This window comes from Colobus angolensis, unplaced genomic scaffold (genome assembly GCF_000951035.1).
Source record: "Colobus angolensis palliatus isolate OR3802 unplaced genomic scaffold, Cang.pa_1.0 Scaffold114, whole genome shotgun sequence".
NCBI classification, from domain to species: Eukaryota; Metazoa; Chordata; class Mammalia; order Primates; family Cercopithecidae; genus Colobus; species Colobus angolensis.
The window spans coordinates 1837462-1852977 of NW_012112475.1; the positions used below are offsets into that span (position 1 = coordinate 1837462).

The following is a 15516-nucleotide window of genomic DNA, read 5'->3' on the forward strand; positions in this document are numbered from 1 at the left end:
ATGGTCTCGATCTCCTGACCTCGTGATCCGCCCGTCTCGGCCTCCCAAAGTGCTGGGATTACAGGCTTGAGCCACCGCGCCCGGCCGAGACCCACATTTCTTAAAAAAAAAAAAAGAATTTACCCTCAAATATTCCTGAAGTCCCCTGTAAAGTTCAGTACGCTAACATCTTCTCTCAATACACTGTCTATATAGCCAGCTTTCCTTTTATGCCTTCTTTTTGTTGTACTTAGGAGTCATGCTTTACCCAAAATATTCACAACAGCAAGACTGACTCAACATCAGTGGCAGAAAAATTGAGTGCACAAGGAAAGAGGAGATTCATGACTCCCACCTCATTCTCACTCCAGGGCATTCTGGCATGGACTCAGAGCAGGAAATTACTATACTATTCTGCTGTAAAATCAGACTTCTCTTTCAACCACCACCTTATTTCTATTAACTAAATCTCTATAGCTGAACTTACTTAAGATGTGGCTCCACTAAAATAATACTCAGACTAAACCAAGGACCCCTATATCTTCATTGTCTTTTTTTCATTACATAGCACACAGCAAGCTCTAAATTAAAGATTTATTCAACAGATTATCAACTTTTCAGTCATCTGTCTTAATCCCCTGAAATTTCACAAGCTACGTCTCAAGGACAGTGATAGTAACAGCATTATTACTACCTTGTATTTGCATAGTGCTACACATACTACCAATAGTTTGTAGTTTGATCCTACAGACCTTGCCAGGCACACAGAATTACAAACATGACCACTAACCAGTGGACACAGCCAGATAACAAATCCTAAATCTAGAAAAAAAAGAGTCTACCCTGATCAACTAACATGTCGTGATTAATATCAACAGATTTGACTGTGCAATAAACATGGATCCAAAGAAACTTGATCATAGAGTACTTTGAGGGAGTGGGAACCAGGCAAATTCCTAGGAGGGAGGAGAAAGGCATGCCCAGACATGATGTGATATGAGGGCACGCTGTGAAAAAGGGAGCATGTGCCTGCTTCTCCGGGCATGCCCCAGGCGCTGAAAAACTGGAGGCAGCACCTAAAGCTGAGGGATCTAAGCAATATGAGGTGGGGTGGGGTGGGGACAGGGGTTGCTTCTGGCTAAGAGCAGTTTGTGGCACTCATCACCTATCAGTGGCCACATACTACAGAGGCTGGACAAGCCAGCCACCTCCTTGCCCTATTCCTTCTTCAAAAGCTCATACACCTCAGGCAGAAGCTAAAGCTGGGTAGAGGTGCCCTCTGGCTGACTTTGAGGGATCAAAGATGAAGTCTTTTGATGACTGCAACACTGGAATACGACAAGCGTCAGCACCGAGTTCACCAACCCAACTATGTAAAATGGAAAGAAAATATCCTCATGTCAACACATACATCTGTGGCATACAGAATGTCTACAATCCTCTGCAATACAGGGTCGTTTTCCCCCTCGTTCTCCTGGCAAATCAATTCAATGTTCCGTAGCTTTCCGAAGTAGAAATCCCTCTCTTTCTCCAAGTCTTCAACAGTAAGTTTCAATACGTTGACCTGCACAAGACATTAAAAAGGGTGAGATGCCTGGCATTAGTATGGCAATAAAATATCAGGCAGACTTCTAACCCAAAAGGAGATGTGGTCTTTGATCAAACCCCAACATTGACAAAAACCACATCAGTTTAATGTCAATTTTCTTCAGCCTCAGATAAACAACATGGATTTGTTTATGACAACCTTGACAATAACAGCTCCCAGAAAGGGCAGACTACACCTTGAAACATGCAGAAGCTTCTCAGGGACTAAAAAAGGATTAAGGAGAAAAAACTAGGGAAGTCTGAGACAATTACAGCCTGGCAAGGTAGCTGACAATCATAAACTGAGTCCTTACGAAAGGACTGGACAATCGAGTCCAGGTCTGACTGCACAAGGGGGTCAATAGAAAGGACCCTGGAAAGGGCTCAATGGAACTCTTTGGAAGCCCAATGGAAAGTGCTCTGATGCTCCATTAGCCCCACTGAGGGTCTCTGATTCCCATGAAGAGGCTATGAAGTGGCCGGGCACGGTGGCTCAAGCCTGTAATCCCAGCACTTTGGGAGGCCGAGACGGGCGGATCACGAGGTCAGGAGATAAAGACCATCCTGGCTAACACGATGAAACCCTGTCTCTACTAAAAAAAAAATACAAAAAACTAGCCAGGAAAGGTGGCAAGCGCCTGTAGTCCCAGCTACTCGGAAGGCTGAGGCAGGAGAATGGCGTGAACCCGGGAGGCGGAGCTTGCAGTGAGCTGAGATCCGGCCACAGCACTCCAGCCTGGGTGACACAGCGAGACTCCGTCTCAAAAAAAAAAGAAAAAAAAAAAAATCAGTCTCAGTCTTTAGGCCAGGATTCTATACAGTCAAGACTAATAAAAGTTATAACACTCACAGTCCTGTGTGTACTTTAACCATGGTGCATCTTCATTCCAGTGTACTGTATTCACATCTATGACAAATGAATTCCATTTAACTCTCAATGAATGCAAGTTGCTTGGCATATCCTGCAGCGTAAAACCCTCATAAAACCCTGTATTTACAGGTCATGGCCACAGAGCAGCATGGAAAGTAAAGTAATGAAATCAAAGGTACAGATACTGAGAACAACCTCGGCAGAAGGGAATTCTACAAGCCAGAAGGGACCAGAGAAGTCATCTAGTCCAGCCTTCCAAACTTACAGCCACAAAAATAGAAGCATGTCAGGTGGAGTGGTGCACACCTAGTCTCAGCTATTCTGGAGGCCGAGTCGAGAGGACTGCTTGAGCCCAGGAGTTAAAAGCCAGTTGTGACAACATAGCAAGACTTCATCTTTTTAAAAAATAAATAATAAAAATTTAAAAACAGAAATAAACAGCTTATCTAGCTTCCCCACAGCCTGATGAAGACACCAAACACAACAGAGGAGATCAAGTCTCATCCCAGGAAGACAGGACCCTCTTTATAACCTACAGTCAAAAGGCATCCACAGATGAGGAGCAGGCGACACCACCAGGACAATTTTACCAAAGCGAACTTCAAAGTTCATCATCAAAGTCTTCTCAGACCAAACCAGAATCACAGTTCTAGACAGCCTTTCACCATTCCTTTACCAGCCACAGAAATCAAAAATAATTGAAAGTTCCAATAAAGTACTAGAGGGGCCAGGTGCAATGGCTCACATCTGTAATCTCAAAGCTTTGGGAGGTCAAGGTGAAAGGATCGCTTGAGGCCAGAAACTCGAGACCAGCCTGGGCAACATGGCAAAACCTGTCTCTACAAAAAAATATCTAAAAAATTAGCCAGGTAGGGTGGTGTATGCCAATAGTACCAGCTACTTAAGAGGTTGAGGCAGGAAAATCATTTGAGCCCAGGAGTTCAAGGCTGCAGTGAGCTATAAATGCACCATTACACTCTAGTCTGGGAGACACAGCAAGACCCTGTGTCATTCATTCATTCATTCACTCATTCATTCACACATACATACATACATAAAGTACAGCTACTGCCTGGTGGCCAGCAAAGCTAAATCATCCATTTTCCCTCACTGTCCCTGCCTCTGCTTTTGCTGCAGTTTGCTGCCTTTCCTGAAACCAACAGCCCCAAAGAGCAGTTGATCAGCCCCAGCAGGAAGCAGACTCAGAGCTACAGCTCCACAATCCAAAAGGCAGGGAAGGGGTCTTCTAATCACATGCCTGGTGGCATTAACGACCAAGGAGGAAAGGAAGTCAAAAGAGCTTATGAAAAGGAATGCTGGCCAAGCACAGTGGCTCACGCCTATAATCTCAGCACTTTCGGAGGCCAAGGCAGGCGGATCACGAGGTCAAGAGATCGAGACCATCCTGGCCAACATGGTGAATCCCCATCTCTATAAAAATATAAAAATTAGCTGGGCGTGGTGGCACGCACCTGTAGTCCCAGCTACTCAGGAGGTTGAGGCAGGGGAATCACCTGAACCTAGGAGGCGGAGGTTGCAGTGAGCCGAGATCACGCCACAGAAAAAAAAAAAAGGAATGCTAGCTTGGTATCCACCTATACACCAATGTTTCACTAGTGCTACCCTCTCAAACCCTTTAAAACCTTCTCTGTCCAACAAATTATCAAGCCCAAACCAGTTACCCAGGCTTCTGGGTCCCACCTATAAAGGCCAAAGTAGTATTTGTCCATGATATTGCTCATAACTACACATACATAATGAACACTAAATCACTAAAAAATATATACTAAGACACTGGCTTTCACGTGGCACTCCTTTTAAGTTTGTATTCATAAGGTTATTAAAAATCTGTGGCTTGGCCAGGTGCAGTGGCTCACCCCTGTAATCCCAGCACCTTGGGAGGCCAACAAGGGTGTATCACCTGAGGTCAGGAGTTCGAGACCGGCCTGGCCAACATGGTGAAACCCTGTCTCTATTAAGAATACAAAAATTAGGCCGGGCGCGGTGGCTCAAGCCTGTAATCCCAGCACTTTGGGAGGCCGAGACGGGTGGATCACGAGGTCAGGAGATCGAGACCATCCTGGCTAACATGGTGAAACCCCGTCTCTACTAAAAATACAAAAACTAGCCAGGCGAGGTGGCGGGCGCCTGTAGTCCCAGCTACTCCGGAGGCTGAGGCAGGAGAATGGCGTAAAACCCAGGAGGCGGAGCTTGCAGTGAGCTGAGATCCGGCCACTGCACTCCAGTCAGGGCGACAGAGCAAGACTCCGCCTTAAAAAAAAAAAAAAAAAAAAATCTGTGGCTAGTAATTAAGGTCACTCTTAGAACCTTATCTTGAGGTAAAGCAACAGTTATAACCTAAGAAGCCCAAGTCAGTGTTTCAGGCCTCCACTGGCCACAGTAGCCATCAACCACATGTGTCCATATAAACACTTAAACTTGGCCAGTGCCACTGAGATGAGCTACAAGTATCACACATACACCTGATTTCAAAGATGTAGCAGAGTCTTCAAATGTACAACAGCTCATTGATAATCATTTATATTTGATTATATGCTGGAGTATTATTTTTTACATATTAGATGATGTACTGATAAAATTAATTTTACCTGTTTCTTTTATATTCATTTTAGTGTAGCTACTAGACAATGTAAATCAGGTAGCTCACACTTCTGACTCACCTTTTACTTTTTCATTGGACAGCACTGCTTTGAACTAAAATCAATTAAATTTCTCCAGGACGACTTAAGAATGTAGAATCTTTGCAGATCTCCCAAGGATACAAATACCACAAGGTAGTCTGTGCAGACACACTGTTCTTCCCATAGCCTGATAAACCCATGTGGCTCCATTTTTCATATTTACAAAGGGCCGCAAATGCAAACACTTTCAGGGGGGCCTGATAATGTCAATGAACCAAGAGGGTTGGTAACAGGTATGGGAAGGACTTTGACAACCTGGAGACAAATCCTTTATATTTAAAAAATAAACAAATAAATAAACAAAACTCTGTGCAGGCCAAACACAGTACTTCTATGTCAGGGTTGAACCACCTGGGTATGAGCATTTGATCCCAGCCTTCCAGGATCAACAAAGCACCTGGTTAGTGACCTTCAGCCTCTGCAACCTTAGCCTCTCAACGTTCCCCAGCACCGACAGACATACAACAGAGTTACAAGTCAATTCAAGACCACAACCCCTCCCAACATCAACTGTTAAAGTTCTACAACACCAACCATCCAAAGCAGCTAATTCTGGTCACCCTCTCAGGGAAGGAAGCCTCCTCAGACACCAGTCACACTCTCCCCCATAAGAGCTGTGGTTTTTGCCTTCCGTAACCCTCATCTGGGACTTGACCACAGGCAGGCACCAAGTCCATCTTCTCCAACTGTATCAAACCTGTCTAGGTCTAGGTCAGATCTCCTATGCCTTGGTATTCTCATCAATGCTTAGCAGCAATTTGCCCAGAGTAATTATCTGGTGAGTACTTACAGTTTCCAAAGGTGGGTGCAAGGAAGAGAAACATCTATATACCTTTGATAAATAACCTCTTCCTCAATTCTCCATTCAGCAGGGACTGACTGATCTAGGTTCTGGAGACAGGTATACCTGGGTTCAAATCCTAGCTCAAGTTATTTAACCTCTCCGAGCCTCACTATCCTTATGTGTAAAACCTCACAGGGTTGCTGCGAAAGTGAAATTAAGTGCTTACACTGTGCATGACGAAAGCACTTTTAAAATGTTAGCTACAGCCAGGCACTGTGGCTCAGGCTCACACCTGTAATCCTGGCACTTTGGGAGGCCAAGGTGGGCGGATCACGAGGCCAGGAGATCAAGACCATCCTGGCTAAGACAGTGAAATGCTGTCTCTACTAAAAATACAAAAAATTAGCCAGGCGTGGTGGCACGCGCCTGTAGTCCCAGCTACTCGGGAGGCTGAGGCAGAAGAATCCCTTGAATCTGGGAGGCGGAGGTTGCAGTGAGCTGAGATCACGCCACTGCACTCCAGCACTGGCAACACAGCTAGACTCCGTCTCAATAAAAGAAAAGAAAAAAGAAAAAAGTGAAACGTGATGATCTTTGGGCAGGTTCTCACTGTCCTGATCTCTTAGGAGTTCAACTGTGGGTCATGAGAGGTTCTGCATTAGAGATCAATTCCCTCAAGTTTTAGGACTTGGCTTTTAGAAAAGTAAAAGGATTCAATCCCAAACTCACTGGAATCACAGAGCACTCCAGATTTTTTCAATGGAGCCAGGCGTGGTGACTCACACCTGTAACTCCAGCACTTTGGGAGGCTGAGGCAGGAGGATTACTTGAGCTTAGGAGTTAGAGACCAGCCTTGGCAACATAGTGAGACCCTATCTCTATTTTATTAAAACAAAACTTTTTTAATAAAACAAAATTTTAAAAATAGAATAAAAAAGAATCATCTGAAAGCAAGCAAACAAAGCAACTACAAGGATTAGTGGGAAAATGTCTAAAAGTCTAAAACTTGTTTTGATCCACAGAGACCTCTGACAGGTGACTTAAGCACATTTACTCCTGAAGAAGACATTTCAAATCACCCAGTTACTAAGAATAGAACTAGAAGAGCAACAGGCATTTCATACCAGTTCCACTCTCAATTCCAATCTCCAGTGACCCCAGTCCAGGACTCAGCAGAGAGACTGCAGAATTCTTTTTACTAAATTATTCAAAAAGGAGACCTCCTTTATCTTTAATTCTCCGAATCCCAGGTCCCCGGGCAGCATTCCAGAAACATTCAACGGGATTCTATTCTAAGCACTGGCTTCTGAGCACAGGCTTCTGCCACACTAAGAGAGCCCAGGCACGCCTGATCTCTCCCTTACACCTCCACACTCATGCTCCCCACACAGCACCTGAGGCTCACATGTGTCACATGCTCTGGCAAGCAAACAAGGCAGCTGTTCATCTAAGAACATGGACAAGGCACCCCAGCCACTGCAAGGATCCTATCCCCCGAGGTGACTCACGTGCTAAACACAGGGGTGCCCACCTGCTGCATCAACTCAGCTGCCTCGTCATCCCCGTTGCCCACACCAGGATTCTTTCGCACCACACCAGGGCCAGCCTTAGGAGCTGCAGCAGTTCTCTGTGTTGACATGGGCCTCTGGGGAGCTGAAAAAGAGAGCACAGGTTTTTGAAAAGGAGTAATTTCAGACCAAACAAACAAAAAATCCACAAGACAACACGGAGAAGCTGTGACCAACTGCCTTCCACAGGTGTTCAGTGAAGGGAACCAATGCTAGAGAGCCCCAGCAGGCAAGACCACACTCCCACATTTGCCTGAGTGGTTTCTATCCTGGCAGCAGAGTTAAGTACCAATTTCAGTCATGATGTTTCATGCTGGGAATAAGTCCTTCAGTGAGGTCTTTTCTCCACTGCGGTGAACAGGACTATCATCTGAAAGGGGTACAGTCATTCCAGTGCATAGAGATGATCCACCTTAACCCAGCTCTGACCAAATCCACAAACAGGTTGTTTCATGTTGGTTACAACAGCTAAGATTTAGTTAACACATCTACAAACCAAATCCAGGTTTGTAGAGCAAAGGCAAACTTCACACCAGGCATGAGCACACAGTCCCGGCTGCTGCCAGGTGCCCATTGCTCCCCACCTGGAAAGTTAGGTCCCTCCTAACTCCTCACCTCCCACTCCTTGGACTGGAAGAGGGAGGGAATCCATAAGAGCAGGAGAGCCTGCTCTTCCCATGAATTGCTTTAAAATCTTTCTCTCTGCTTACCTTTTAGAAGGAGTTTAGGAAGGTGAGGAGAGAAAAGCATCACACTGACTAGTATTTACAGACGTCTCTCAGTATTTACAGCCAAAAGCAGACAAAGACAAGAAAAAAGGAGTAAAGTAGCCAACCTATCTACGAGTAAAAATAATCAAGAATGGGCTAAACCTCAAGGTATAGATACCATTGATGATTCACTTACTTAGCAATTATTTTGTAAAGTTTGCATATTACAAGCCAGGTTTGGAAATATCGCATTTTCCTAACACCACAAACTATAATCACAAGGCCTTTCACCCACAGTAACAGGCATTTCCTCTGGATGACTCTCTCTAGCACGTTTATCCCAAAGACTAAATGCTTAATGCACGTCTCCACTCAACTGGTAGCAGCATCTGAAATACGAAATGCACAGGGTTATCTATGCAGTTTCCCATTCTGAAGAGCTAAAGAATAAAAAGTACTCAATATCTAGAGAAATGGAAACCCTCATATACTGCTGATGGGAACGGAAACAGCTCAGCCACTTTGGAAAACAGGTAGTTCCGCAAAAGGTTAAATACAGAGTTAACACACGGCACAGCAATTCTGCTCCCAGAGTATATACCTTTCAGTCTGTAACTGAGAGAAATCAAAACGTATGTCCACACAGAAGCTGCACATGAACGTTCATAGCAGCATTATTCCCATTTGCCATAAAGCGGGAAACAATGCAAATGACCATGAACTGCTGAATAAAAATTACAGGCATGCAATGGAATATTATTCCACAATAAAAAAGAATGAAGGACTGATACATGCTAGGTCATGGATGAACCTTGAAAACAGCAGGCTGAGCAAAAGAAGCCATACACAAAAGACCACATACTCTATGATTCCATGTATAGCAGAAGTTCAGAATTTGCAAATTCAGAGACAGAAAGCAAGTAAGTGGTTGCTTAGGGCTGGAGGGAGGGCGAAAAGCTGGGGAAGTGACAACTATTAACTACGCACAACGTTCCTTTTTTTAAATTTTTTTTTCTTGAGACAGAGTCTCTCTCTCTCACCCAGGCTGCAGTGTAGTGGTGCGATCTTGGCTCACTGCAACCTCCACCACTGCGGTTCAAGCGATTTTCCTGCCTCAGCCTCCTGAGTAGCTGGGATTACAGGCATGCGCCACCATGCCCAGCTAATTTTTATATTTTAGTAGAGACAGGTTTTCACCATGTTGGCCAGACTGGTCTTGAAACTCCTGACCTCAAGTGATCTGCCTGCCTCAGCCTCCCAAAGCGCTGGGATTACAGGCATGAGCCACTGCGCCCAGCACAAGATTTCTTTTTGGAGTGATGAAAATGTTCTAAAATTTATTGTGGTGATAGTTACACAATTCTTTAGATATATTAAAAACCGTTTAACTTTATACTTTAAATATAAAAGTATAATTATATGGCATGCGAACTCTCTCTCCATAAAGTTATTTAGAAAGCACTCAGCCTACCCTCTCTATCAGATGAACGAGCCTCTCTCAAGGTATTATGAAACCTTAATTATCTACCCTGCCCCAAAATATACACATTCTATACTACTGTAAACATATCCTGGGAAAGCTATCAAGCCCATACCCTTCTGAGAAGGTATGTAAAATCAGCTTCTCCCTACCCCCCGGACTCTGCTAGCACCATGGCAAGCCAGTCACCTAACAGCTATAGTTCTAGGGCAGGTAGGGAAGCCATGAGTATATATAGGAAGCTGGTCTACAGACAGAATAACACAGACAGCCAAGAGCAGTCCCTGAGAGACCTACACAGCTCCTTCAAGGAGTCCAGCTCTGGTATAACTTCCTATCCTAGGGCTCTGTGAAAATGCCCTTGTTTTGGAATGAACAAATGCTCTCTTACATGAGCTGGCCTGATGGATTTCTAGAGCTTTGGCAAAACTGCATACAGTAACTTGTTCAAGTTTCAAAAACCCTCTGGGGCAAGTATTAAAATTCCCATTTTATAGAGGAAGAAACTGTGGGGCAGAGTTGAAGTTGCTTACACAGGGCTACAGATACCTAAGGACAAACAGTTATCTGCCTGATGCCAGAATCCATGCCCTGGCCACATACCTGGGATTATATTTCTTAAGATCCCTAAGCCTACGGCTACTGAAAAAATTCTAGTTGAATGCTGAATGAATATCTAGAACGCTATTTTTTGGAAACGTTTTGGGGTTGTTTTTTTTTTTTTTTTACCTGCACTGCTAGAACTGAGAGGTTTCTTCGGTTTATTCAGAGCTGGAGCAACAAGGGAAGGAGCCACTGCAGTTTCTTGACCTTGTCTGGCAGCCACAGGGTCATAGTCTTTTCCATCATAGTTTGCATCAAAAAACTTCTTGAACCACTGAACGAATTCAAAATTGTCCTGAAACTTTCCTTTTACTAATTTGTCCACAGGAATTATCTGCAGAGAAAAACAACTGTTTAGCCCAAAACAAGAAGCTTTTGGCAAGCATCAAACTAGTCCATGCATCAATTCATTATAAAGCTCTGCCAAAAGGAGAAAAAAATATTTTAGAGACCTTAGGGCTAAGTAAGCCCCTAAATTCATAAAGCAAGTTTCATGCGGTTTGCCTTCAAGAGTACCTACACCCCTCCCCACTCTCTCAAATTTATGAAAAGGAATCAGAAACAAAAAAGGAACAAGTATCATATAAGTCACATACACACATCCAAGCACATCCTAAGACGTGATACAAGTGTCATTATGCTATAAAGAGTAGGTCTGCCATATAACTTGCATGGCCACAGTGCCTATCACAAAGCATGAAATCCACTGCATAGGCCAGGCACGGTGGCTCATGCTTGTAATCCCAGCACTTTGGGAGGCCAAAGCAGGCAGATTGCTTAAGCCCAGGAGTTTGAGACCAGCCTGGGCAACATGGTGACAACCTCGACTCTACCAAAAATACAAAAAAATGAGCCAGGTGTGGTGGCATGCACTTATGGTCCCAGCTCCTTGGGAGGCTGAGACTGGACTGCTTGAGCCCAGGAGACAGAGACTGCAGTGAGCCGAGACTGTGCCACTGCACTCCAGCCTGGGTGACAGAGACAGAGAGAGACCTCATTGAAAAAAAAGGGAAGACCCCTCTTTCCCTAAGCGGCCTGAGGTAATCTGTGAAAATGGTTCGCTATTCACTTGACCCGGAGAACCCCACGAAATCACGCAAATCAAGAGCTTCCAATCTTCGTGTTCACTTTAAGAACACTCGTGAAACTGCCCAGGCCATCAAGGGTATGCATATTCAAAAAGCCACGAAGTATCTGAAAGATGTCACTTTACAGAAACAGTGCGTACCATTCCGACGTTACAATGGTGGTGGTGGAGCTGGCAGGTGTGCCCAGGCCAAGCAGTGGGGCTGGACACAAGGTCGGTGGCCCAAAAAGAGTGCTGAATTTTTGCTGTACATGCTTAAAAACGCAGAGAGTAATGCTGAACTTAAAGGTTTAGATGTAGATTCTCTGGTCATCGAGCATATCCAAGTGAACAAAGCACCTAAGATGCGCCGACAGACCTACAGAGCTCATGGTCAGATTAACCCACACATGAGCTCTCCCTGCCACACTGAGATGATCCTTACTGAAAAGGAACAGATTGTTCCTAAACCAGAAGAGGAGGTTGCCCAGAAGAAAAAGATATCCCAGAAGAAACTGAAAAAACAAAAACTTACGGCACGGGAGTAAATTCAGCATTAAAATAAATGCAATTAAAAGGAAAAAAAAAAAGGGAAGAAAAATCCATTGCACAAATCAACCAAAGGGATCTACAATGAACTGTGTTCAAGAAAATTCTGGGCCGGGCGTGGTGGCTCACACCTGTAATCTCAACACTATGGGAGGCCGAGGAGGGTGGATCGCTTGAAGTCAGGAGTTCGAGACCAGCATGGCCAATACAGTGAAACCCTGTCTCTACTAAAAATACAAAAATTAGCCAAGTGTGGTGGTGGGCACCTGTAATCCCAGCTACTCAAGAGGATGAGGCACGAGAATCACTTGAACCCGGGAGGTGGAGGCTGCAGTGAGCTGAGATTGCGCCACTGCACTCCAGCCTGGGCAATAGAGTGAGACTGTCTCAAAAAAAGAAAAGAAAAGAAAAAAGAATAATTCTAACCTGAAAATAGATCAAGATGCAGAATCAGTCTCAGGATAAATTTTTACAAAATGACATGTTTTCCAAGTTAATTCCAAATCCTATTAAAATATGCTTGCTGGATGCAGGGCTATGTACCTACAATCCTAGCTATCTTGAGGACTGCTTGAGTCCAGGAATTTAGACCAGCACTGGCAACACAACAAGACCTCATCTCAAAAAACAAAAACACCAAAAAAACCCCCACCAAAAACAATAATAATAAATATACATAAGGCCCCTGTAAGTATTTTTACTATACAAGAATACTGTGTTTTCAAGTATTCAAATCACTGAAGCGCTGGCTACAGCTTAACTTTTTAATCTTTTTTAGAGATGGGGTCTTGCTCTGTTGCCCAGGCTGGAGTCTCATGATGCAATCATAGCTGACTGCTGCCTCAAACTCCTTAGTCCAAGTGATGCTCCTGCCTCAACCTCCAGAGTAGCTAGGACTACAGGCATGAGCCACCATGCCTAGCTTTTAACTATCTTTTAATCTCCAAATATTCCAGTTGCAATGTATTATAAAAAGAATATATGCAATTATATATGCACCCCCGACAAATATAATTTGCATGATACTGAAGCATTCACAAATATTACCTCTGTACTCATTTCAATAACCCAGAAATACGTAGCATGGGACAGAATTAGCTATAAAACAAAATTGGCCATGCTAACCGTTGAGGTACATGAGGGATCATTACACTATTTACTATTTATTATTTATACACTATTATTACTTTTATATACTTCAGACATTTTCCATATTCAAAAAATAAAATACAATTCCATAAAAATGAAAGCAAAATTACTGTATATAAGCTATATCTACTTAAACTATGCCTGGAAACTAAGTGATATTCTTATACTATAAATGCCTATTTTATATAGAGACAGAACTAAAATTTAAAAGAAAACCTGATTTCAAAATACATAAAAACCAGACACACCAGCAAGGTAACTGGGGGTGTTACTACCTTTGCCAAAGGAAAAAAAAAAAAGTTATCCCCCCAAAAATGACTTAAAAGGATAAACCCTTCACAAAGGTGGGGGAAGGGACAAACTACTTAATCTATTATCTAGTAAAACAGAGGTAATGTTTGTGCTAAACCATGCCCGGTGGACCATGTTTCTGTTCCCTCAAAAAACTTTGGGGGCAGAAAGGAGTTTTCCGGCACCCACCACGGAGCCTCCTTGTATCCTTCTGTAAAAAGTATTTCTAGAATCTTCTCCACCTCAGCCTCCAAAGTGGTGGGATTACGGGTGTAAGCCACCGCGCCTGGCCTACAATCTTCTGTATTAGAACTATTCTACATACAGTATGCTTTTACAGAAGTAAATCCAGATTAAGAGAGTTAGATTTCAGACTACTAGAGATTACACAGTAATTTTTTTTAAATAAAAATCACTGTACAAATTTACAGGCTGATTCCTCTAAACAGTTACTAACTTCACAGATGATGAAGAAAGAAACAAGAAAGGGGAATAGGGGCAAGAAGGTAGAGGGAAACTGCTCCCAGTAAATTCTGTGTTAACTGAGAAAAGTTAACTAGATAAATTAAGAATAAAAAGAAAATGTCCAAAGTCATAAGCTAGCATCTATATCCTTAGTAATGATCACTAATTAAGGAACATTAACCGCAGTAAAAGATAACATTTACTTACTTTGTCAACACCCATTCTCTTAAAACCGGCTTGTAGTATTTTGAAGTTCTGGATGTACTCGTGTTCTAGCTTAGCCTGGAATTTCACTTTCTTCAAGGCAATGGAGCCAGGGAACAGCATGTCCATAAACTGACAATAGGCAGCCCCTGAATGAACAGCAGCAACAGAAAAATACACTTAAAGAAGCAGGGTGAACTTCTTCCCAGACCCACTTAAACCAAATACAATTTTAAAAGCTGTGAAGTAGATCTACAAAAACCAAAAGCTTCACTGATTTCATGTGAAGTCAATTTTTAAAATCTATAATAAGACTGTGGTTTTTCACCCCATATATTCTACAACATACTTGCAACCCAGACGTCTATAACAAGGAGAAAAGGAATGTTTCTACAAAATTTTAAAACTCCTGTTCTTTATTGGTAATCATCATAACAATAAAATGACCACTAGAAAGAAAAATGAACGCCCAAAATACAGAAAAGGTAACAGAAGTGACATTTTCTGATTTTTCACAAAGATATACCCTCCTCGGCCGGGCGCGGTGGCTCAAGCCTGTAATCCCAGCACTTTGGGAGGCCGAGACGGGCGGATCACGAGGTCAGGAGATCGAGACCATCCTGGCTAACACGGTGAAACCCTGTGTCTACTAAAAAATACAAAAAGCTAGCCGGGCGAGGTGGCGGGCATCTGTAGTCCCAGCTGCTCGGGAGGCTGAGGCAGGAGAATGGCGTAAACCCGGGAGGCGGAGCTTGCAGTGAGCTGAGATCCGGCCACTGCACTCCAGCCCGGGCGACAGAGCGAGACTCCATCTCAAAAAAAAAAAAAAAAAAAAAAAAAAAAGATATACCCTCCTCTTCATGAGGGGATTTCCAAGATCCATCCTTGATCTAGATTAAAAAACATTTTTTTCCCTAAGATGTCTGTCTCCCTGGGCTTTTTACATCTCTAAATACATTTAACCTATCATTTCTTTTCTTTTCCTCTTTTTTGTTGAAGCAGGGTCTCACTGTCACCCAGGCTGGAGTGCAGTGGCACAATCTCAGCTCACTGCAACTTCTGCCTCCAAGGCTCAAGTGATCCTCCCACCTCAGCCTCTGGAGTAGCTGGACTATAGGCTCGTGTGACCAATGCCCAACTAGTTTTTTACTCTTTTTGTAGAGCACCCGGCCAACCCGTCATTTAATTAACAAAGCTGAATAGAAAACATTTTTGTGTTCCTCTATTAAATTTTTTTGTTTTGTTTTTTCGAGACAGAGTCTTGCTCTGTCACCAAACTGGGGTGCAGTGGAGCAATCTCGGCTCACCGCAACCTCCGCCTCCCGAGTTCAAGCAATTCTCCTGCCTCAGCCTCCCGAGTAGCTGGGATTACAGGCATCCGCCACTACACTCAGCTAATTTTTTGTATTTTCAGTACAGACAGAGGTTCACCATGTTGGGCAGGCTGGTCTTGAACTCCTGACCTTGTGATTCACCTGCCTCAGCCTCCCAAAGTGCTGGGATTACAG

At 43.6% G+C, this 15516-nt stretch overlaps 1 protein-coding gene and 1 pseudogene across 2 annotated transcripts in view; one reads left to right on the plus strand and one right to left on the minus strand.

The window, feature by feature from the left end:
• MAPRE1 (microtubule-associated protein, RP/EB family, member 1) overlaps positions 1–15516 on the minus strand; it is a 34948-nt gene that overhangs the window by 2878 nt on the left and 16554 nt on the right. The window contains exons 3-6 of one of the 2 annotated variants that reach the window (XM_011959790.1): positions 14012–14157; positions 10411–10618; positions 7455–7576; positions 1391–1543 (exon numbers count right to left, since the gene is read on the minus strand). In XM_011959790.1, the coding sequence (XP_011815180.1) occupies positions 1391–1543; positions 7455–7576; positions 10411–10618; positions 14012–14157 (629 nt within the window). The remainder of the gene's footprint in view (positions 1–1390; positions 1544–7454; positions 7577–10410; positions 10619–14011; positions 14158–15516) is intronic. The other variant, XM_011959792.1, reaches the window with a different exon arrangement.
• Positions 11309–11931, plus strand: LOC105524478 (annotated as a pseudogene).